The 23,684-nt window shown below is 36.6% G+C and overlaps 1 protein-coding gene across 10 annotated transcripts in view; it reads right to left on the reverse strand.

Annotated features, from left to right (window-relative positions):
• SLC9A9 (solute carrier family 9 member A9) overlaps positions 1 to 23,684 on the reverse strand; it is a 607,901-nt gene that overhangs the window by 350,665 nt on the left and 233,552 nt on the right. For all 10 annotated transcript variants that reach the window (XM_031448683.2, XM_064491830.1, XM_031448597.2 and 7 more), the window contains one exon: positions 8,364 to 8,479. In XM_031448683.2, coding sequence (XP_031304543.1) covers positions 8,364 to 8,479 — 116 coding nt within the window. The remainder of the gene's footprint in view (positions 1 to 8,363; positions 8,480 to 23,684) is intronic.

Consider the following 23,684-nt stretch of genomic DNA (forward strand, 5'->3'; position numbering starts at 1 on the left):
GTATGGAGATTCCTCAAAAAACTAAAAATAGAAATATTGTATGATCTAGCAATTCCATTGATGGGTATATATCCAAAGAAAATAAAAACACTAATTTGAAAAGATATATGTACCCCTATATACAATGGAACACTACTCAGCCATAAAAGAGAATAAAATAATGCCATTTGCAGCAACATGGATGGACCTGAATATTGTCATTCTAAGTGAAGTGGGCCAGAAAGAGAAAGAAAAATGCCATATGGTATCACTTATATGTGGAACCTAAAAAACAAAAAACAAAAAATTAAGGACACAAATGAACTTATTATTTATATCTTAGATGATTGATTTCTTGAATATGTGTAAGCACATTTGACTGGCCTTTATGATTGGATTACCACATTCTGTTGATTCTTATTTTGTGTTGGCTTTATTCCTTTGATAATTATGCAAGTTAAAAAAGCTAAAGCTCTAATCTGTTCTTAGAAACAATTATCAGTACATATATGTAAACTAAAAAAAAGTACAGTATATTGTATATATGTATTTGCATGAAATATAATGTATATGTGCAATCCAACTGTAATAATTCTACCTAATAAAACTGAAAAAGAAAAAAAAAAGATATATGTACCCCAATGTTCATAGCAGCACTATTTACAATAGCCAAGAAATGGAAACAACCCAAGTACCCATCAACAATAGTAAATAAATACAATGGAATATTACTCAGCCATAAAAAGAATGAAATGCTGCCATTTACAACATTGTTGGCAGACCTAGATGGTATCATGCTTAGTTAAATAAATCAGACAGAGAAAGACAAATATTCTATTATCACTTATATATGGAACCTAAAAAATAAAACAAATAAATGTATATAACAAAATGGAAACAAACTCAAGGACATAGAAAACAAACTAGTGGTTACCAGTGCAGGGGCAAGATAGAAGCATGGGATTAAGAGATACAAACTAATATATTATATATATTTATATATATATGTATATATATATTTATATATATGTGTATATATATATATATAAAGAAACAAGGACATACTGTACACAGGGAAATATAGGCATTATTTTGTAATAACTTTATATAGAGTATAATCTATAAAAATATTGAATCACTATGTTGTACACCTGAAACTAATATACTATTGCACATCAACTATACTTTAACTAAAAAAAAAAAGACTAGTGTGTTCAAGAATAGCCCATAGGTACACTGGGATTCCCAAGTGTCTTTACATACCCTAAACCTCTCTATCTCACCCACCCCATATAAAGGGACATTTCAGATTTATTAATAAAAATAATTATCTTGGATAACCTAAATTTTCCAAACTTGGACCCAAGTCAATGCTGAAAGAGACAGGAGGGTAGTATGAGGTCAGAAGGTTCTCTAATGGGCTATGACTATCTGTAAAATGAGGGATATTAACTCTAGCATCAATTTCTAGTTGTTGGGAAGTTTATTCTATTGTCATTTTGTTGATCTTTTCTCTCCCCTGCCCCATCCTCCAAATTTTCCTTGTCTAAACACAACTGAAGATGAGCTGGCTCATTGATCAGGCCCACTAAGAAGTTCTCTCTTCCCCTACCCTGTAATTTATCATACATGGTCTTTTGTGGGGGGGTCTGCCTTTAGTTATAAACTCTTTCTGTCAAATGCTGCTGATGACCTTTACATCACCAGCAAGATCTTCATCAGTGAGAAAGGGAGGAGATAAAATCAATCAAATAATAGCCAAATCATCCTTATTGGAAATAAACTGAAAACTGGCTGAAGAGAGTATGAAACATGCAAGAAGAATTAGATTTAAATATAAATGTGTATCTATAAAAGAAAAATATGAAGAGTTAATAACACTTAGCTAAGATTTAGCTAAGGCTAAATGGGAAAGAATTAATTTAAAGAAGGCCAAGAAAAATCAGACCTGGAGAGCATAGGTTCTCTTTCATAAATTAGTGAGTCACAATAATTTAGGCAATAAATGAATAATTGTGGGGTAAGATTAACTAGGTGTTTAAAGGTTGTTGAAGATCTTAAATTGCACCAATTTAGCAGAGAGTGGGTTCAATGTGTTTTAATATAACAATTAACTCCCAGAAGAGAAAGGAGCTTAAGTATTTCTGCTCATGTGTGGGTCTCTGCTATATAAGATCTTCTCTAACATTTGTTGAGTTGGGGTTAGAACCCCAGAATGTCTGGGTGGGGGACTCTGGGTTGACTTTTAACTTTCTTTAAAACAAAAGCTTATTTTAAAATAAAAAAAAAAAACAGTATCACAGAAATAAGAATCATGACAGATACTGTCATGAAATTTTAGAGCCAGAAAGGGCTCTAGTCGAAACTTTTCATTTTACAGATGAAATATCAGTTTCTTCATCTATAAAATGAAGGGGTTAGAAGAGACGAGATCGAATATCTTCCACTTCCAAGAACCCATAAAATCTAGAAAGGCTAAGTGGTGCTCAAAGTTGCACAGCTGGTCTGTGCCAGACTTGGAAAGCCTACTTGGTTCCCAGGATTCTCATTATGGCTGTGAGTCAATTCCGTGTTTAAAAATCCAGTCAGCTCAGCTGTTTGACACCATGCAGATAAGTAACCATCTTACTAAGCTAGATATTTTTTTTCTATTTCAATCAGACCTCTTGTGTTGTGTAAACATAACCTCAGGAACATCACTAGACACAGAGGGAGCAAAGCTTTAACACAACACACTTTTGTGCTTGGAGCTGGCTGAATCACTCAATAGAATGCAACAACTCAGCCATTAATGCTGGGACCAGGAAACAATGGATTCAATGCTTTTCAACATGCAGATTTGTGCAAAGGTGACCTAAAATGGGACCTGACCATGAGAAGCAAAGTATCCATAAATGGCGTAAGAGAACAACCCTAGAAATCACTGATGGGTTGAAAATATTTTATCTCAAGTCCATACTTCCATGGATGCCAAGGGACTTTTGCATTTCCCTGGGGCTGGGAGAGTGTTGTGTAAAATGTTTCAGCAAGGACTTAGTGGCCAGGTCATCTCTAGGCCTGAAGATGGAGTTGTCTATTTATGTACATCATTCTGGAGCTCTGATTCTCTAATTTACACCATGGGTTTCAAATGTGATACAAACTTTCATTTCATCCTCTTCCAGGAAACAGGTAAACATCATACATTAAAAAATATTTTTTCCTCCTTCATCCCATAAGCGAAATAAAACAGGTAAAAAACTGGGAAAAATACTTGTAACTGATATTACACACAAAGGGTTAATATCCCTAATATATTAAGGGCTTCTAAAACTTGAAGAATAAAAGACCAACAGCCTCACTGGAAAAAGGGCATCTTATAAATATTTGATTTTCAGGAAAAAAAAATGCACATGTTGCCTAAATGTATGAACAAATGTTCAACCTTACTCATAACAAGAAAAGTACTAAGTCAAACCACAGGGAGATACAAATCCTCACCTATTGTATGGATAAAAACCCAAAATTGTAACAGAATTCTGAATTGGCAAGGTTGTGAAGAACAGATACTGTCATACACGGCTGGTGTGAAAGCAAAATAGTACAAACCTTCGGCAGGGAATTTGGCATCTAGGAAAATTACATATACATTTCAAACTGTTTTTAGAAATCTATCCTAAAGAAACACTGGCAAAATATGAAAAGCTATTAGTTTTAAGGTTATTAATTGTGACACCACTAGTAATGCAAAAGACAGGAAAGAACCCAAATGTCCATCAACAGACAACAGGCTGAATAAACTATGAAGTATTCTGCAGCTATAAAAGAGAATGAGAAAGATCTTTATATGTTGCTAAGGATTATTCTTGAAAACACTGTTAACTAAAGAAGAGCAAGGTGAAGATCCATGTGTATAGTAGTATACAGTAGAGTGTGCTCATGTTTGTGTATTTGCTTAGGTTTAAAAGTAGAAGGGTAAAGTAAAAACCAATCAAAATGGTGGGAAAATTAAGATAGACGTGATAGGGATAAAAGCTAGATTTCTCTTGTTTAGTTCTATGGTTTTCATTTTGGAGTTCTGTAGATATTTAATATAATTTTAAAACAAAAATTAAAAACAAAATGAAACAAATGAACATTATTGTATATTGACCTGCAGCTTAAACATACAGAGGAATTATTTTAAGAACTCTTTAAACAGAGTAATTTTTAAAAATTCCTTTATTGTGGTATGATTCCTCTACAGTAAACTACACTTATTTCAGATGTATAATCTGATGAATTTTGATAAATATATATACCTGTGGAACCACCACCACAATCAAAATAGCCAACATTTCTATCACTCCCCAAGAGGTGCAAATTTTGAATTCTCAATTTATCCCTTCTCACTCCCTTTACCCACTGGTCACCATAAGTTTGTTCACTATGTCTTTGAGTCTGTTTCTATTTTGTAGATAAGTTCATTTGTGTCTTTCTTTTTTTTTTAAGATTCCACATATAAGAAGTCATATAGCATTTTTCTTTCTCTTTCTGGCTTACTTCACTTAGAATGACTATATATAGGTCTATCCATGTTTCTGCAAATGGTGTTATTTTATTCTTTTTTTATGGCTGAGTAATAGTCTATTGTATAATTATACCACATCTTCTTTATCCAGTCATCTGTCAATGGATATTTGTGTTGTTTCCATGTCTTGGTTATTATAAACAGTGCTGTTCTGAACACTGGGATGCATGTATCTTTTCAAAATATATTTTCCTCCAGATATATGCTCAGGAGTGAGATTGCTGGATCATATGGTAAGTCTATTTTTAGTTTTTTGAGGAATCTCCATACTGTCCTCCATAGTGGCTGCACCAATTTACATTCCCACCAACAGCGTAGGAGGGTTCCTTTTTCTCCACACCCTCTCCGGCATTTATCATTTGTGGACTTTTTAAAATTTACCATGTGTGAGGTGTTACCTTATTGTACTTTTGATTTGCATTTCTCTAACAATTAGTGATGTTGAGCATCTTTTCATGTTCTTGTTGGCTAACTGGATGTCTTCTTTGGAGAGATGTCTATTTAGGTTTTCTGCCCATTTTTGACTAGGCTGCTTTTTTTTGATATTAAGCTGTATGAACTATTTGTGTATTTTGGAAATTAGTCTCTTGTCAGTCACATCATTTGCAAATATTTTCTCCTATTCTGTAGGTTGTCTTTTTGTTTTGTTGATGGTATCTATAGCCATGCAAAATCTTTTAAGTTTAATTAGATCCCATTTGTTTAATTTTTAATTTATTTCCTTTACTTTAGGAGCTGGTTGAAAAAAACTATTGCTATGATTTATGTCAAAGAGTGATCTGCTTATGTCTTCCTTTAGTAGTTTTATAGTATTTGGCCTTATATTTAGGTATTTAGAGGATGTTCTAATTTCAGTCTTCTACAGGTAGCTGTCCAGTTTTCCCAGCACCACTTGTTGAAGAGAATATCTTTTCTCCATGTATATTCTTGTCTCCTTTGTCATAGATTAATATATCATAGACCATAAGTATGTGGGTTTATTTCTGGACTTTCTATCCTGTTCCATTGATCTATGTGTCTGTTTTTGTGCCATACCATACTGTTTTGATTACTGTACCTTTTAATATAGTCTGGATTCAGGAAGCATGACTCCCCCAGCTCCATTCTCCTTTTTCAAGACTGTTTTGGCTATTCAGGGTCTTTTGTAAAACAGAGTAATTTTAAACTGCTCATCCTACTGTCATATGTACAAAGGTTAAAAAGAACCACAATGAACTCTAAAGCAGTTTTCAATAATCATATTTTAGTAGTAATGTGTATTATACTGTTGAAAAAATATATTTAAAGGAAGTAAGAAATTATATTAATGTAATAGAAGAAAAGTAGGAAGAAGAAAAATATAAATGCAAATAAAAATTCAAGGCAGTTAAGTAAAATTCCTGAAATCCTAAATTGGAACTAAAAATATTAATATGAATTTGTGATATTATTTCTCCTTCAAAACAAATAAAAATATCTAGAAACAATGAGCAATCCAGTAGCAATGAGAATGCCTAGTGCCCACATTTTGGTCTTTAGATACATTTCCCTCTTAGAAAGAACCAAGCCTCTTGGAGAAATGTCTGGTCTATGTCAGAGTACAGGAAACATACAAGATAAGGTTGGAACACCTAATGTTTTTCCAAAACAAGAAATCTATGAAAGACCATTGGGTTCATGACAAAAGGATGCAGGAGAAACTTGAAAAGGCTCCTGGTTGTCAAAGATGGAATATTTTGATCATCAAAAAAGTATAACTACAGTAGTAGATTATAACATATCAACTATGTTTAAATCCATGTGTTGATATGACACTCATAAAAAGCCAACCCCACCCATATCCTTAGTCATATGTGGAGGATGCTAGGGAAATAACTCATTATTTTGAAAACAGAAAATTAGTAAATAAACAGAAAAAATAAATAATTTATCCTGATTTTTTCCTCAGATAATATCACAGGGCACTCAAATAATGGATCTGGAAAATTGTTTCTTTTAGGAGAATACCAGGTAATACATGCAAAAGGTAGGATAAAATTAGCATACCACTAGTTTGTAACCACTAATAATACTAGACTAAGCAGTAAGCATCAATTGGTTCTAAAGCCGTTCGCTAAAATGGGGAAGTCTGAAATGTGGTTCTCAAACTTTAATGTGTATATAAATCACTTGAGGATATTGTTAAATTCTAGAATTTGATTTAGTAGTTCTGGGGTTGAGCTTGAGACTCTGCTTTATAACAAGCTACCACATGGTGCCAATCAATACTGCTGGTCAGAGGGCTATTCTAAGAAAGAGAAAAGCAGCTCCTGGCACTTACGAGCTGGCCTGGTATATTAGCTGGGCCTTGTTCTTCAGCTGAATGTAAATAATTTCACAGAAAACATCAGACAAGTTCACTCTGTGAGCATGGATCAAGACAAAAATAAGACTACTACATAATCATATCTGCATAAACACAAATAATGAACACTGTCCAAACAACAAAATTGACCAAAGATCCCCCTATCTTGGCTATTATAAATGGCGCTGCTTCTTTACCATTTGTAGCCTTAGGCTCTATTCAGTCTTTCCTCCTACCGGATAAGACTTACTAAAATGCCCAATTACTCATGCTTCCAGACAGCATCTAATCCAGAGCAAAGCCCCAATTCCTTAAGCTCTCCCTAAAATCACTAAGCATAAGCCCAAGTCCTATAACAAGTCCTTTCTAACACCCTCTGAGAGATCCCATTGTTTCTCTGGTGAGCAGTCTCTTCACTACAATAAACACATCTTGTTCAACTACAGGTGCGTTTTGGTGGTCTTTGCTGGAGTAGCAATTCAGTAATGTGATGGATCAGGCTGACAGCTGAGTCACTAAACACTACACACTTTCCGATATGATTCTATAAAGACTCATAGTAAGCAAGTAATCTTGCCAAAAAAGAGGAACCTGAATCTGATTAAACCTCTAGATTTAATCAACAGTTTACAAGAAATACAGAGGATAGAGAAACACTTTAAGTACCATATTTAATTCAACCACAAGAAAAATTGCCTTTTTCCCCCTAACAAATAAGTGACAAGAAAAATAGAAGAGAGGAGGAACATATAGATTAAAAGAAACTCAATAGTCATAACCATCAATTGTAATGTGTAGCCCTTATTTGGGTCCTAATTTGTACACATTACTACTCAAACTGATAATGATGATGATAATGACAAAAAGACTATTGGGGATATCTGAACAGAGGCTAGCTCTTTGATAATATTTTTTAAATGATTATTAATATTTTTAGGTTTCATATTGACAATGGTAGTTTTTCAAAATATTTACAAATAAAATATGATGTCTGGGATTTGCTTTAACATAATTCAGTCACACTGGGAATAGTACAAGAGGGTATAGATAAAAATATTGATCATATTTGATAATTATCATAATTTGATTTGAAGTATATATGATAAATCTTTTTACTATTCTCTCTTAGTTTCAAAAGTTACATAGTAAATAATTTTCTAAAAATATTTTTTACTATTTAATTCAGCAAATCATTTTTGAAAGAAGTTAAACAGAGAAAAATTAAGGACCATAGTTCAAAATGGCTGCATATTCTAGAGAAATAAACTATAATGAATTTTAAAGAGTCTTTCCCATTACTAAAATTGCTTTCAAAACCATTTTTTGAGAGCTGTTAGAAAGTTCACCTGTTTCTTTTCTTATTTTTTTTTTGTAATCACTAACATGTATGTCAATTGCAAATGAAGAGGAATAAGGAATTATTATTATGCAGGCTCAGGTGATGGTCTTTAAAGAAACATTCAATTTACATGTTTGACTCTTAAAAGAAGAAAACATTATTTGGGCAATTACCTGGATCTGTAGCAGACATCAGTGAACCAAAAAACAAACAGTCAGTGAAATGAAAGTCTCCATTTTTCAGCTGGTCAGCATATACCATAGCCTTCACAAAGCCATAAATAATTAACCTGTTGAAGAGAAAAATATGATCTTCAAACCTCAAGTCAAATCCTGTATAAACCCATGCAATCATAGCTAACATTCTAATGTGCTTCCTGAATAAGGATCATTGCCAAGTTACCACTACTCTACCAATTCGTGGCCATACTAGTTCTCAGTACATTGTCTAAATCTCTTGACTATGAAAGACACTTTTACCAAACATCACAACTCCTTCACTTGGCAAAGGTAACAGAACATTTTAGAGTAAATTTCAATGAAAACAAGATAAGTCTCAAAGATACAAAAAATAATCTGTCAAATATGGCATAGCAAATCAGGCCCACAAATGTGGTGGCTGGCTTGACAACTGTAGATGGCTTGCTTTTTTCAGGTTGTTTTGTCTGCTAGGAGATGTCTGAAAAGGGTTAAAATTTCAAGTCTCTCAATGCGATGAGATGGATATTATCTGCTCACAGGGGACCATGTCAACCAGCTAATGTACAACAGATGAGTCTGTACTACTGCTGGTGTCAAGACACTTCCACACCAGGTGGAGAATCACTGCTAGGTTAGAGTACCCGTAACTTCAACACGCTGTTGAAAATGAATCCTGAAAAGGTTACATTTGACCTTGCAAGGAAAGATGTTTTTTTCATGAGATTTGCCCTTCTACAGCTTATAAATTGTATTTAATTATTTAACTGACTGATTTTGCTAAATCCTACTCGAGGAAATACAGAAATTGCTGAACTAGACCATAATAAAATCACTAAAAGTGAGTGTAAGAATCCTTAGAAACTACAGACCCTCAGACCAATAGATGGTGTTCAAGTATTCACATGCATTTAAAGTTAGTTTGTTGAATGAAAAAAAAATGTTAAAAAAAAAGTTTGTTGAAAAATGTTCTAGGGCTGTGAGCATGACTAAAAAGAGTGTAAATCAGATATTAGAAATTGTAACGTCAATGAGAATGTAGATGTTTCAAATTCTGTTAAAGATTTCTCCATGAGAGACTATTTTAGACACACCTGCATTTAAATCCAGTTTCTACTACTCACTACCTATGTGATTTTAGGGCATTACTAAAACTTTCTGAGCCTCAATAGCCTTAAGCATGAGGTAGGGATAATAGTAATGGTTAGCCCATAGAGTTGTTTTAAAGATTATTTTAAGTAATATAAACTTGGGTTTTGACACATAGTAAATTCTCAATAAGATTATTATTATTATTGCTAATAATAATAATCATTAGGTAATAGTCACTTACTATTTCTACTTCACAAGTTTTAACTCATTTCATCCATGCATTGATCCTATAAGGCAGGTACTATTTGCATTTTACGGATGAGAAAACTGAATACTGGGTGATAAACTAACTTGCTCAAGGTAACACAGTTGTTAAATTGCTGAACCCAGATTTGAACTGCATTATTTGACTCCAGTTCCCATGCTTTTAACCACCACATCAGATTGCCTGACAAACAGTTCTATGTTTTACATTATATGTTATCTCATATAGTGTACTCTCAACTAGGCCATAAGGTGGTTGTTCTAGGTAGTACAAAGGGGCAGTAATGGAGTATTCCTAAGAACTTGGAAATAATACTACCTTCTGAGTTGAACTATTAAGACAATTTATAATGGGTTGGAGCACAGAGACCCAACATTGCTGTGAAGAGTGTGGATTCCCATAAGAAAGCCTGAATCTTAACCAGACTGCAGGTATTAACATAACTGAGAAAGACTCTGTGATGGGACACAGCAATGGTTTCTGGCAAGAGGCACAATCATGGTGGGTCACCTACATTCATCCCGGGGAGGCAATTCTGTTGGTTAACAAGGTGTACAGCCTCTGGACAGGTATAGGTTAGTTTCATTCAGCTTATTTGTTTATTCAATAGATATTTATTATTGAACCCCCACTATGTGTCAGGCTCTGTGCCAGGTACTTAAAATACGTCAGTGAACAAGACAAAGATTCCTGTGCCTGCAGAGCCTGCATTTTATAGCAAGATAAGTGGCAATAAAAATAATCATAAATATTAATTATACATGTTGCCCACATCACTCTTTGAATTAGACTGCATGTCTGATGAACATTGGGAGATCTGGACAGTCCTGACTTTACCAGGGAAATGCTCTCCCATAGTCACCCCCTTCAGTCTCTTTGCATGTTAACCAAGTGTCACCACAGCCCTTTCTCATTTCAGCTACACTTCTAATATGGAGCATCAATAGGCTCTAGAATCAATATAACTTGATGACCTGTGACTCATATCTCTAAATTCTATACTCATTAGTTAATTTTATGGGTTGGGAATCTGAGGCTCAGCATTAAAATGACTTGCCCTATATTGCATAGAACTCATTAGATTGGGTAAGATTGAAAAAGTATATCCATATATATTATCCAGGCTCAGCAAGGTTATATGGAAACTAGAAGTCTCATACACTATTGATGGAAATAAAATTAAAGTCTTTATAAAAGCCAATTTGACAATTTATTTAAAAATTTTTTTTTATATTCTGCAGTTTATTAAATGATTTCCTATAAATTTTGCCAAGAAACTACTATTATTTATTAATGAAAAATTCAAAGCAATCTAAATGTCCAGTGAATAAATTACAGAAGACACATATGATAAATATGCAACTAATAATACCATGTATGACAGTATATATTAGGCACAGAAAAGTAAATTTATAAAGCAAATTATAAAGTAATAAATAATAATTTCTAATTTTATAAAAATTAAACATACTTAGGCACACACATAAACATAAAAAACTAGAAGCATATAGTCTAAGATGTTAATAGTGGTTATATAATGGAATTAAATGTGACTTTTCTTTTTTGCTTTTCCACATTTTCCAGTTCTTTTAAAATAACAGTCATAATAAAAAATAGCAATGCACATTAGTGAGTGCTGTTATGTGACACAAGAGACGTTTATTGTGTCATCCAATCCTTACAATTCTATGAGTTAGGTACTATAATTATTCCTTTTTACAAAGGAGAAAATTAAGATTCAGAGAGGTTAAATAAGTTTCCTAAGGTCACAGAAGTTAGCTTCTGAACCCAGGCTTTTGGATGCCAAAGCCAACATAACCACTATTCTGTAAAGCTTTTGAATTGTTTGAAATCAGGAGAAACACACACCCCCCTGTACACACTGTTCTTTTTTTAAAGAAAGTAAATGACTTATTCACTCCAAATCAATTCCTGGACACAAAATTACTATATATCCAATAGCTTCCCTGAGATAATAACAAAAAAAGGCAAAAAAAGGGAGACCATTTCAGTACGAGCTCAATATATTTTGTTATATTACTAACAAAGGTCATTATCACTGGTAATTATAATAAGTAAATAATCAGTGTGCATCTACTAAGTTCCAGGCACTCTTCTATTGATGATAGCTATTGACATTGTTATTATATTATTATAACTAACTAGTTATAACTATATTAACTGGGAGGATAAAAAATGAAAGCAAAAGCACCACCATAGTCTCACAGAGTGGTACATTCTAAGCAGCACTTCCTAGAAAGTATTTCAGGTGGCTCAGAAGACAGGAAAGACGTAGTCTAATGGGGAGAGGGAGTTCAGTGAAGTCCAGCCCATGCAATGCCATGAAGATGGTAGATCCGAGTGAAATGCCTTCCTGGGGTCAGTCTGTGGTTAGGGGCAGCCTGGGCCACAGGGATGGGCAGAAGCAGAACTGCCATATAAAAAGCCAAATTGTTGATAACATTGATTCCAACAGACATCTACTTGGTGCTATTCTTTAAAAAGCAGAGTGCTTATGCTATGGAGGATACAAAGGTAAAAATCCATGACCTGCCTTCAAAGAGTAGAGTATCACAGGATGAAAGTCATGTCACTTATGCTAACAGAAAGCACTGGGTAAAAGAGAATTTGGGGAAATGCCCTACACAGTGCTCCACACACTCACTTTATCGAATGCTTGTGATACACATACTGATTTTAAATTTCATGAGCTTGTTTCACACTATTAAAGCTCCACACCTAAAGACATGTTGCAAAAATGTTTCAAAATAAAATGTTCCAGAAGGCTCAACTGCTTGGATGATTTTTAAGTATGCCATCTTAGTCTTTCTCAGTATTTTTTAAAAAGAATGCAACTTAAAAAAAATAGTCTTGATCAAGCTATGAATAGATCTACTGGAAAAGGCAGTTTTTTGAATTGCTAGAGATAAGCAAGGGAATTGCTGTTAGTTTGGAGACAGCTGTGTGGACCAGGCCTGTTAGCTGTCAGAAGAGCCACATCCCTGCCCGTGAAAGCATGTGAAACAGACCATTACATGGAGCCCAGTCTGCAGTGGGAAAGCCCAGCACCAACAGGCTCTGGAAGCAACACGAAGACTATAATCTGCATCGAGACTTCTGATTTCTATACTGAGACATTTCCCTTGGATAAGTATCTTTCCTTATTTATTTGTTCACATTTTATGGATAGTTTCAATCTCAACAGTTTCTTTTTTTTTTCTGGGACACTTGTGTGGTAAGAAATTTTAAGATCTACCTCCTAGCAACTTTCAAATATACAAGGAAGTATGAACTATAGTCACTATGATGTACATTACATCCCCAGAATTTATTCATATTATAACTAGAAGTTTGCACTCTTTGACTATCTTCACTCAATTCTCCCACCTTACCTCACCCTGTGCCTCTGGCAACCACCAATCTGTTCTCCTTTTCTATGGGAGAACTCATAATTTATTAATGTTGGGATGGATGGGATTGGGAAGGCCTTCTAGACACATTCATTCACTGATGCATTCATTAATTTGTTCATTAAGTCATTCTTCAACAAATAAGTACTCATAGACATAATTCTTTCCCTCAGGGAGCTTATATATTATTGGGGAGCCAGATGTTTAATAACTAATTTATAATTTTATCAATATCGTGGCTAAGTCCTATGGAGAGAAGTACAGATTGCACATGTGCACACTTTGATCAGCTGTGGAACATTAAAGGGAGACTATATTTTATAGGAAAGATCACACGTTCAATTTTAGAAATGTTGAGGTTGAGGAGTTGGTGAGCCTGTTAGGTATTCAGAGTTAGACTTAATGACGGGGTTGCCCAAGGGATAGATTTGAGAGCAGAACGGTGTGGTGTATGTTACTGCAGCCTTGGATATGGATGAAAATGTGATGAGAACATAAAGTGGAAGAGGGCCCATGGCTGAGGCCTGGGAACGCTGGCGTTCAGCATTTGAAGACGAGGTGGAGATGATGCGGAGCAGAGGACATCAAGAATCAGTTAACAGAGACATGAGTGTAATCTAGTGGAGAGTCTCAGGAGTCCAGAGAAGAGTGTTTCAAGAAGGAGGGTATGATAAATAGGGATGAATGTTGCCAAGGAGGGCATTTTACTTGGTGTTATTAGGATTGTGGAAGCTAAAGTGGGATTAGAATGGGTTGAAGGGCTCACAGAAAATGAGGAAATTGAGACAGGCAACATACCCATCCTTCCAAGGAGTTTGGCTTATGAAAGGGGACTGGGGTGAGATTTAAGTCAATCTTAGAGACATAAGGAAGAATTTGTGAAGAAGCTCACATCTCATGGCTGCTCACAAACAGGAGTTACAAAATAATAATTCTGCTTCATCAAGAGTAGTGGCACAAGGTGGTAAATATGAATTTGGGTGAAATTGTATGGACTTTAGAGGGTCTATAGAACCATCAGCTCCTACAGGTGTCAAAGAGATGAGTCTCTTATTTTTTCATTGTTTCTTACTGTATATATATATAAACACACACATATATAAACACATACATATATATAATAGTAAATACATACAGTATTTACTGTCATAAAAGCTTTTACTAAGTCCCACAAGAAATGCAAAGATAAGTGAGGCATAATTTTCATCTTCAGGAAGGAGAGACAAGTCACATACAAAAGCAGAATGTGTGGTAGAAGGTGCTAAGTGTCCCAGGAGAGGTACAGATCAAGTGCACTGAGTTCACAGAGGAGCTCTCTTTACTTGGGGACTCAGGAAAGGCTTTGAGAGGAAGGTGGCATATTTGCTGAATCTGAAATACACATTTAAGTTAGGAGACTGCCAGCAATGTCTCATCTAAATGCATGATGCCCAAACTACTGATTTTTTCCCCTAAAATGCAAAACCATTCCCACTGAAGGTGGTTTCTTTTTGACTCAGTACAAAACCCAAAGGGCAAAGAATCAAAACCTTTCCTTTAGCAATCCGGGGAATCATTTGCCATCTGCCACTCACTGCAGAGATGACAGGGAAAGGCCTGTCCTGACTTAGCTGTGGCTGTACATATGGCTTTTACCTTGGTACCCAGTATGGGGAGTTGTTGCCCCAAGAAGGCTTTTGTTACTGAATCAGGTGTTAAGATTTCACAAACTAGGCGACCTCTTTGGCCCATTCTATTTTTCCCACCAGTCTGAAGACTTTGTTCCTTCTGTTTTATTGAAAGTTGGGGAGAAGAGGATGAAGGAATCAATTGGGTGGCTTGTGGGTATGTTAACAGAAAATAGGGTATCAGGTGAAGCCCCATTCAGCTTGGCTATGGTGAGAAGTGAGCCCCTGCCCAGTTCCTGTATCAGATATCTTGCACAAGGAACCAGGAAGACTGCACACTGCCTGCCCTTTATCCTCTCTCCTCTGAAAGGGGTAGAGAGAGACAGTCTTTAGAGGAAGAGAAAGGTTGCATCCAACTTTTCTGTCCCTAAAAGTATAAAGGAGGCTGTTTAGAGAATGAGATGGGGTAGGAGGAAGGGGAGAAATGAGGGAGGGTTCATTGTCAAAGGCACAAATGTGTGTGTTGAGGTTGGGAAATTCTATGCCAGGACATTTGACCACTCAAAAATTTTTGTTTGCAACAGCCATCACCAAGACAACTGCACCTCCACAGTTCTCTCTATCCATGTCCTCTACTTTTTTCTTAGCTACCAACATCATGAAACCTTAATTCTTCTCAAGACACTTAATCTGTCATTGGGTAGTGGGCTCTCTGGCTCTGAGATTTTAAGAAGAAATAACAGTAATAGGAATAAGGAGGAGGAGGTATAGCTTAGTGGTACATGCATGCATGCTTACCATGCATGAAGTCCCAGGGTTCAATCCCCAGCACCGTCACTAAAAAAAAATTAATAGGAATAAAAATGGGGGGATGGGGAAGGGAATGAACATTTTAACATTTGTTGAGTTCTACTCTGTATCAGGCCCTATGTTAATGCATTTTATATATTTTTTGAATCACACACACACACACACACACACCAGTTAGTTGAGCAGCTATCATGAATCCTATTTTACAGACAAGGAAATCCAGCAAATGATAGAAATGAGATTTAAATACACGTTCCTTTCTATATTTTACTATTGGACACTAAGTAGAAAATTTACGATATCTTTGCCTTGGCTTTCCAAATTTAAAAAGTCAATTACTATATTATTTTTTTCTGGTAGAATGTTTTTGAAATGATACATAATAAGATCAGCTTTTTGAGGGTTAGGAATGGCCTAGAAGACCTTGCTTTTAGGCATCAAATTTGGCTATAAGAGGATATGGAAAGTGCCATGCCTTCCATGATTTTCCCTTTAAGCCAGTTCTATATCAGACTTTCTATGGGCCTAGAAGAACACATGGTCACCATGTTTTTTGTTTGTTTGTTTTTCAAAAATAGAGAGGCTGCAGAGAGGAGGTTGTGATGAAATACACTATTCTTTAACCATGGCTGGGGTCTAGGGCTCTGGGATCTTGAGACCCTTGGAACAAAGTTAAATGAGTCCATTTCCCCACATACTGTACTGACCGCTGGACTATCAACTCACCACCTTCTTGGGCCTCCCCTGGAGGCCCTCCAGCAATCTGTGTAGCTGCCTGCAGCGAATCAAGCCTCCCTCCTGTTAAGTGCTTCACAGCTGTTAAAGGAAATGTGATATAAATCCCAAGCATGAATATGGAACGGGCGTAAGTGGCGATGCTGAAATGCAGTAGGAGGTTCAGATCTACTGAAAGGTGAACTAAGCACAGTATTGAACTTAACCAGGCATCCTATTGCGTGTCTACTTATATCCACTTTCTGGGAGCACGCTGGCTCATTCAGGGGTGAAGGGATTGCTTCTGGGAAGACTGAGAGGAGCAACGAAGGCAGTGTAGGACTCAGTCACACTCACCAAAGGCATCCTGCACCCCAAACGACAACCTCCCTTGCAGAGCTTGTCAGTCTGAGCCAGCATTCTGGAATGCATGAGTAATCATAGCTCTGCTCCTCTCTCTACAGCCTGGGGATCCTGCCTTCTCCCTTCAGAACCCCATGTTAGTGCTTACTGGATATATTCACTGCTTTCTTGTCTCCACCCCTCTTTCAACTTGTATCACCACTGTCCATCCTCTGACGTGGTTAACACAGCTCTCGCCTTTATTTCATCCAGATATTAAATTCCACTCATGCATTCTTTGTGTGTCCATCTTATCTGACCAATGTAAAGAGAGATGGCACCTCTGGGCTGTGCTGCCTTCTGCCCTCTCTGTTCCCCTCTGCATACTACCCAGCCTAGCTAGATGCTAAGATAAACGTGATGTGGCTTATGTCTTTTAGGAGCTCATAGCTTAGGAGAAGGGATAAGCAACACGTATAAATAACTGGACTACTATGTGAGAAATAAGCAGTTTGGAAGAAACCTAAAGATAAAGTGGTATGGGGTTGAGGGGAGGAAAGGAGAAATATGGTCTGGGGGAAGAAAGCATTGGAGGTGAATCTTTCTTGAAGGGCCAATGGGGTGAGACATGAGTTGTGATAGGAGAAGGAGGAAAAGGAGGTGGTCACTAAGGAGTAACAAGGGCCACCAAAGCAACACATGAGGTGATGGATTTTTCCGCTATGAATTGCTATATAGTCTAATTCAGTGGTTTTCAAATTCTGCTGCATATCAGAATTGCATGGGGAGCTATGAAAATCATGATGCCCAGGCTACATCCCAGACCAAGTGAGTCAGAATCTCTGTAGATGGGACCCAGACATCAGTATTTTTTTTAAGTTTTTCCATTAGTCCAATATGTAGCCAGGATCTAGAACAAGGGTTCTAAATCACCACATCATGTCTGTAATGTCCAGACCAATCACCTGAGGATCAGCAGGTCTGAAATGGGCCTGAGATTCTGCATTTCTAATGAGCTCCCAGGTGCCAATGCTGCTGGTCCCATGCCACACCCTGAGTAGGAGACTCTAAATGAGGAGGCTGCTAACTAAGCAAAATCGCTCAGCCACTTGTGTACATTCTAGCCCTGATGGTAAGTTCCTTAAGGGGGCAGCACTTTGAATTCACAAATAGAGCTTGCCTGAGATGTAATTAATACAGGTTCACATGCAGATAAGCACCTAATACCCACGGCTTGGTGACTTCGTCTCCCTGCTGATTTGTGACTGAGTGGTGAGGATTATTGAATAGCATGTAAGGATTCTAGTTTTCAATTTGGAGCTTCTTGTAGAAGAAAATTTAAAAAGAGGTGGGGAAGGGGAAGTGAAAGAATGTCTCTCCCACTAAAATGTAAAATTTAACAGACTTCCATTATGCCTTTGATCTACAGCTCCATGGAGACTTCTTTCCTAGGTAGAGACCCGCCCTTCACTGACACAGGGAAAGAGCTGGATGACTGCTTTGGTCTCATCACATCTGAGGCTGGTCACTGCAAAGTTCTACTGAGTTTTCAAAAGTGGTAAAAGGAATCCTCAAGCTTTTCTTTCTAAATGTTTTTGTTTTTTTTTTGTCAATCCTAGCAGAAATTTACAGGTTTGTTAAAGGAATACTGTGACTATTAAATGAAATAACAGGTTTCTTTGCTTTGGGCTGAACTATATCAAATCAGAAACTCTGATTAGTAGTACAAATACGTATGTGTGTATTACACATGCACACACACACATATACATAAATATGTAGACGTATGTATACACACACACACACATATAATCTTTGATCAATAACAAGTAAGGAAGCTTGGACAAAATATCTCCAACTATGAAATTCATTCAGGCTAAAGCAGTAATAGACGACCTGATGCCCCGCACAGTCAGGCCCTGGCCATTCCTTTTCACCTTTAAACACATGTGCGTGACTGTTGCCTCATCTGCTCTCACCCTTCCCAGGAGGTGGATGAAATAAAAGTCCATCATTCTCTTTTCACAGATGAAGTAACTGCCACAAGGAGCTTAGAGGCCTATGCACCACTTCACAGCCTTTGTTCCACTATTTTCCCAAAGGTGCGAAATTGAAACCCCTTGGAAACAGTTGCTTAGACCAGGAAAAAAAAAAAAAACTTAAAAGTTATTCAACGCAGAATCTCTATTTAAAAACATAAAAACCACGACCCACCCAGGTTAATGACTTGGTCAAAGTCACACTGAACCTGGTTGGTAGAGGAGATAGGACTGGAATGCCAGTTTTCTCCTAAAGAGATTTCACTAGAACTGGCAGATTCCACAGACGATCTGCTGCCTGGGATTTCAGCAAAGGGAATAAAGCCTGTGATTTGAATATAATTTGCCTAATTTACTATTCCTAGAAAACTTCCCATCTCTTTTCATATTCCCTAAAGCATATTTATGTTCTTCAGCTGTACCATTTGGAACCCTAAAGCCAACTGCTGGTTGTAATCGAATGTAAATAGCAAGAAAATGCAACTCTCTGGATTTTTCCCCAATCAGATCAATTTTCCAGCAAGCAGCAAGCTCATAAATAATGTAGATGTTTAAGACATATTTAGCTCAGTGTAAGATGTTACACTATTTACTGTTTGATTGATGGCTTTAAAATATATTACCATTATTGGTGACAAGATAAAATGAACCATTTATCTTATGAGTGATGAAAATCAAACATTAATTCCTTGGCCTGATTCTTCCTTTTTCAACCATGTCAATATATTTTTGAAAACTTTTTGATCTAGAATGGAGAGATTCAAAATGGCCTGTTTTGCTTATGATGCATGTAATACAACTACTTACTTGAAATTCCTTTGTAGTTATAAAGTGAACTTTCGCAATATTTCAAATCACCTTTCAGAGCCCAGAGACATTGTTCTCATGGGTTTTTCTTCTAATAACAGAGTTTACCAACTAATCAAATATAGAAGAAATCACCAAAGTGATTTAGAGAACAAGAAAACAATAAAATATTTAATCCCATAAGGTAATTAAGTATTCCTTTACAGAGCCTGAGCTTTGAGATCACTGCTGCTGCTTCCCATCACTCCAGCAGCACAAGCATTTGCTGAAAAAAGATCATTTGGTTTGCTAAATCTTGCTACTCCCAAGTGTCCCTGTCATAATATTAACTGACCAGACTCCAGGGCTAGATCTACATTAGGCCAGCCTGCACAATCTATGAGAACATTTCTGACAAATCACCCAGTTATCTGGTCTATACAACACCAGACAATTGATAGAACTTACTCTTCATCTGTGCCCCTACTTACTGTCAACTAACCCCCATCCACTTGACAAATGGACTGGCTTTACACTATTAGGCACTGAACTGAAGGGTAGACAGTTTGGCATACTCCCATGTGATTTGAGTTGAATTTTAGCAGTAAGACATAACATGGTGGTTTGAACCAACTACAGATGATTCATCCAAGTAAATGGATGACTTAAGAGTTAATGATTTGATTTCTTAACAACTCCATTCCTCTGGAGAATAAAACATCTGTTATTACCAAGTGTAATCTCTAAAACCACAACATAGAAGGAACAAGTGTCTTCTTCTTTATAAAAGTGAGTTTCAGAGAGAGAGGTAAGAATCAAGTTTATATGTGAAGTCATACAATGCACTGGTTTTTAAATTGAAGTATAGTCAGTTTACAATGTTGTGTCAATTTCTGGTGTACAGCACAGTCATACATGAATATACATATGTTTGTTTTCATATTCTTTTTCACTGTAAGCTACTACAAGATATCGAATATAGTTCCCTGTGCTATACAGTATAAACTTGTTTATCTATTCTATATATACCAGTCAGTACCTGCAAATCTCAAACTCCCAACCTACCCCTTCTCACCCACTTCTCCCCTGGTAACCGTAAGTTTGTTTTCTATGTCTGTGAGTCTGTTTCTATTTTATAAATAAGTTCATTTGTTGTTTTTTTTTTCAATGAGTGATATCATACGGTATTTTTCTTCCTCTTTCTGGCTTACTTCACTTGGAATGACAATCTAATGACAATTTCCAGGGGCATCATGTTGCTGCAAATGGCATTATTTTATTATTTTTTATGGCTGAGTAGTATTCCATTGTATAAACATACCACAACTTTTTTATCCAGTCATCCATCGATGGACATTTAGGTTGTTTCCATGTCTTGGCTATTGTAAATAGTGCTGCTATGAACACTGGAGTGCAGGTGCCTTTTTGAATTAAGGTTCCCTCTGATATATGCCCAGGAGTGGGATTACTAGCTCATATGGTAAGTCTAGTTTCAGTCTTTTGAGGAATATCCATACTGTTTTCCACAATGGCTGCACCAAACTGCATTCTCACCAACAGTGTAAGAGGGTTCCCTTTTCTCCACACCGTCTCCAGCATTTATCATTCATACAATACACTTTTAATTGAGCACCTACTATATACTCAGCACCCTGTAGGTGCTGGGCATAAAATGGAAAAAAAAATAATGGGCATTCTACTCAGGTATGTAGAGAAGTAAACAGACTGTTGAAATCAGTTATGGTAAATGCCTCTGCCACTTTCTAGCTCTTTGATACTAGGCAAGTTATCTATCTCATCTTCTCCTCAGTTTCCTTGTCCATAAAATAGATATAATAGTCCTCCTTTTGTGTTATTACTAGAGAACCACTGCTGAATGATCCAAGGGATTCTTTAGTTCTTCCAGCTATCACTTTTGTCAGGAAACACAAAAGGCCACTTAGCACTAACATGTCCCTCAGAGAATCAGCAAACCAGGAGGCTCAGATTTGGAGCTACCAAGAGAAGCTTTTAATAGGTTGTTTTAAACATAGAAACATACATTTTCATCTAATTTCGCAATAGAAAGTTGCTAAGAACTCGTTGGCAAAGAGAATACTCCTTTCAATGTTTCTTAATACCAGATCTAGTGTTGTCAGCCCAGCACACATCAGAGAGCCTACCTCTGCTGACACCACCACATCCAATTTCAGGTGCCCTGAAGAAAACAGGCAAGTAGCCAAGCAGAAGATGGTGAAGGGAGGCTTGCCAAGAAGCCACAAATAGCTTAATAGGTTTGGTCATCCACATAATGAAAATAATCAAACAAATATCACAAAATTCCCAAAGCCTAGTGACTTGACAAGAGAAGATAATAAGAGAGGACAGATGTATGGCAAAAGTAGTGGAGGGAAAAGATATTGTATTAATGGATGTATATTTGTGTAGGTCTTGAGACATACTAATTTCACTGTATTCAACATTGTTCAGATCTCAGCTAAAATATTTTCTTATTCAAAATACCCCACTGGAAAATGCCTCTTAAGACACTGAGGGGTCAGAAACATGTTAAATGGGCAAGAGATGTAGAGCTGGGTTTGCTACCTGAAGAAGGCCAAGAAGAAATGTGGCATCCAGAGTTTAGAACAGGAAGGTGATCATAAGAAGTAAGAAAGAGAACTTAATCTGTGTTCCTCCAGAAAATCAGGGAAAAAATGGTGGGAGGGGGGTGGACATTACAAAGAGTCAAATCAGCTTATTGAAAAACTATTCAAAGAATGAGGTAGAAATGCACTATTGTGGGAGGTAGTGAATTTCCTTCCCTGGAGGCATTTAAGCATTCCTTAAGTATTCTACTAAAAGGATACTAGTTTATTATGTGAAAAAAGATGAAGGCATACTTGAGGAGTGAACTTGGGAGGTAGAACTAAATACATTTTAAGGTAGTTTCAAATTCAAACTTTATGATTTTATAAAATCTGAAAAAAAATTTATTTTTTTCAATAAAAGCAAAGACCAAGAGCAGAAGATGGGAAACTCTGTAATTCACAATATTTTCTAGCATTTAGTCAGTTATCAAAGTCAAAATAAAGACAAGTTTGACAGGACCCAAAGTCTGGCACCAGGAACTGCTTTTGTTAATCAGCACTCTTTTCCTAACTTGACAGTAGCTTCTTCACAAATGCTTACTCTGAGATTAAAATGAAAATACGTGAAGTTATTCTTGTCTGTGTCAATACCTCAACCTTCCTAGGAGAGGGGAGGAATATTCACAAAACTCATTTAATTCCCCCCAAGACTGGGGAATAACTCACTTTTTTTCCCCCAGATGACTCTAACAGGATATCTAGCAGCCTCTCTACCACATCTAATACCCAGGCTCCTGTTCTGGCTTCTAAGATGATGAGTAGGTACCTTAAACTCAGCAGCTTTAATCCTGAACACAAGATCTTATCCATAACCCTGGGGTTGCTCCAGAGTCTCTTTTCTTAGCAAAGGCAGCATCTCCTACTCAGAAAACTGGAGGTCATCTTAGACACATGTCTACCTCTTCGCCATGTGCCTCCCCATAGGCAACTCATCACTAAACTGCTATTTCACTCTTGAACTGATTTCAGATATATCCAACATCTAGCCTAGACTACATCTCCTCTAGATATTCCTATGCCTGCTGAAATAGTCTCCTTGTATCCCCTCACTTTCTACCAATGTATTGCCAGAATCATTGTAAAACACAAATCTGACCATGTATCTCCATGTTCAAAATCTTTTCATGAGTTCCCATTGCTCTTAGATTAAATGCCAAAATACTTGTGGTGGTTATTCCTCTCCAGATCCATTCTCTATCCTTTCCACCCTGCTCTGTGCCCCAAGAGGCTACCATGTATGGGCTCTATCACTTGGCTCCCTTATTCTCTAGATTTTGGTTAGATTTGACCAATGGGTTAGTGGGGTAAAGGGACACTGGCAGGAGATCAGAGTGTGAGAGAAGTGTAAGAGTGGGGTATTTATTCTTTATTCTTTCAGTTCTCTCCCTTCAGGGTTTATATGGGCTCTTTGTTCTTCAATAAAGGTCACAACTCCATTCAGTTGGTCCTGTCCACACAGATCTCATCTCAAGTTCTAGTATCACCTCATTCCTTTCCCCCTCAGATTATGATGCCCCACTGTTAGTAGCCTTGGAAACTGGACTATCCTTACAGTTTTTCTTTGCCCTGCCCACATCTTTTAAATAGTTCTCAAACATCACTCTT

The sequence above is a fragment of the Camelus dromedarius genome, chromosome 2, assembly GCF_036321535.1.
Source record: "Camelus dromedarius isolate mCamDro1 chromosome 2, mCamDro1.pat, whole genome shotgun sequence".
Classification (NCBI taxonomy): domain Eukaryota; kingdom Metazoa; phylum Chordata; class Mammalia; order Artiodactyla; family Camelidae; genus Camelus; species Camelus dromedarius.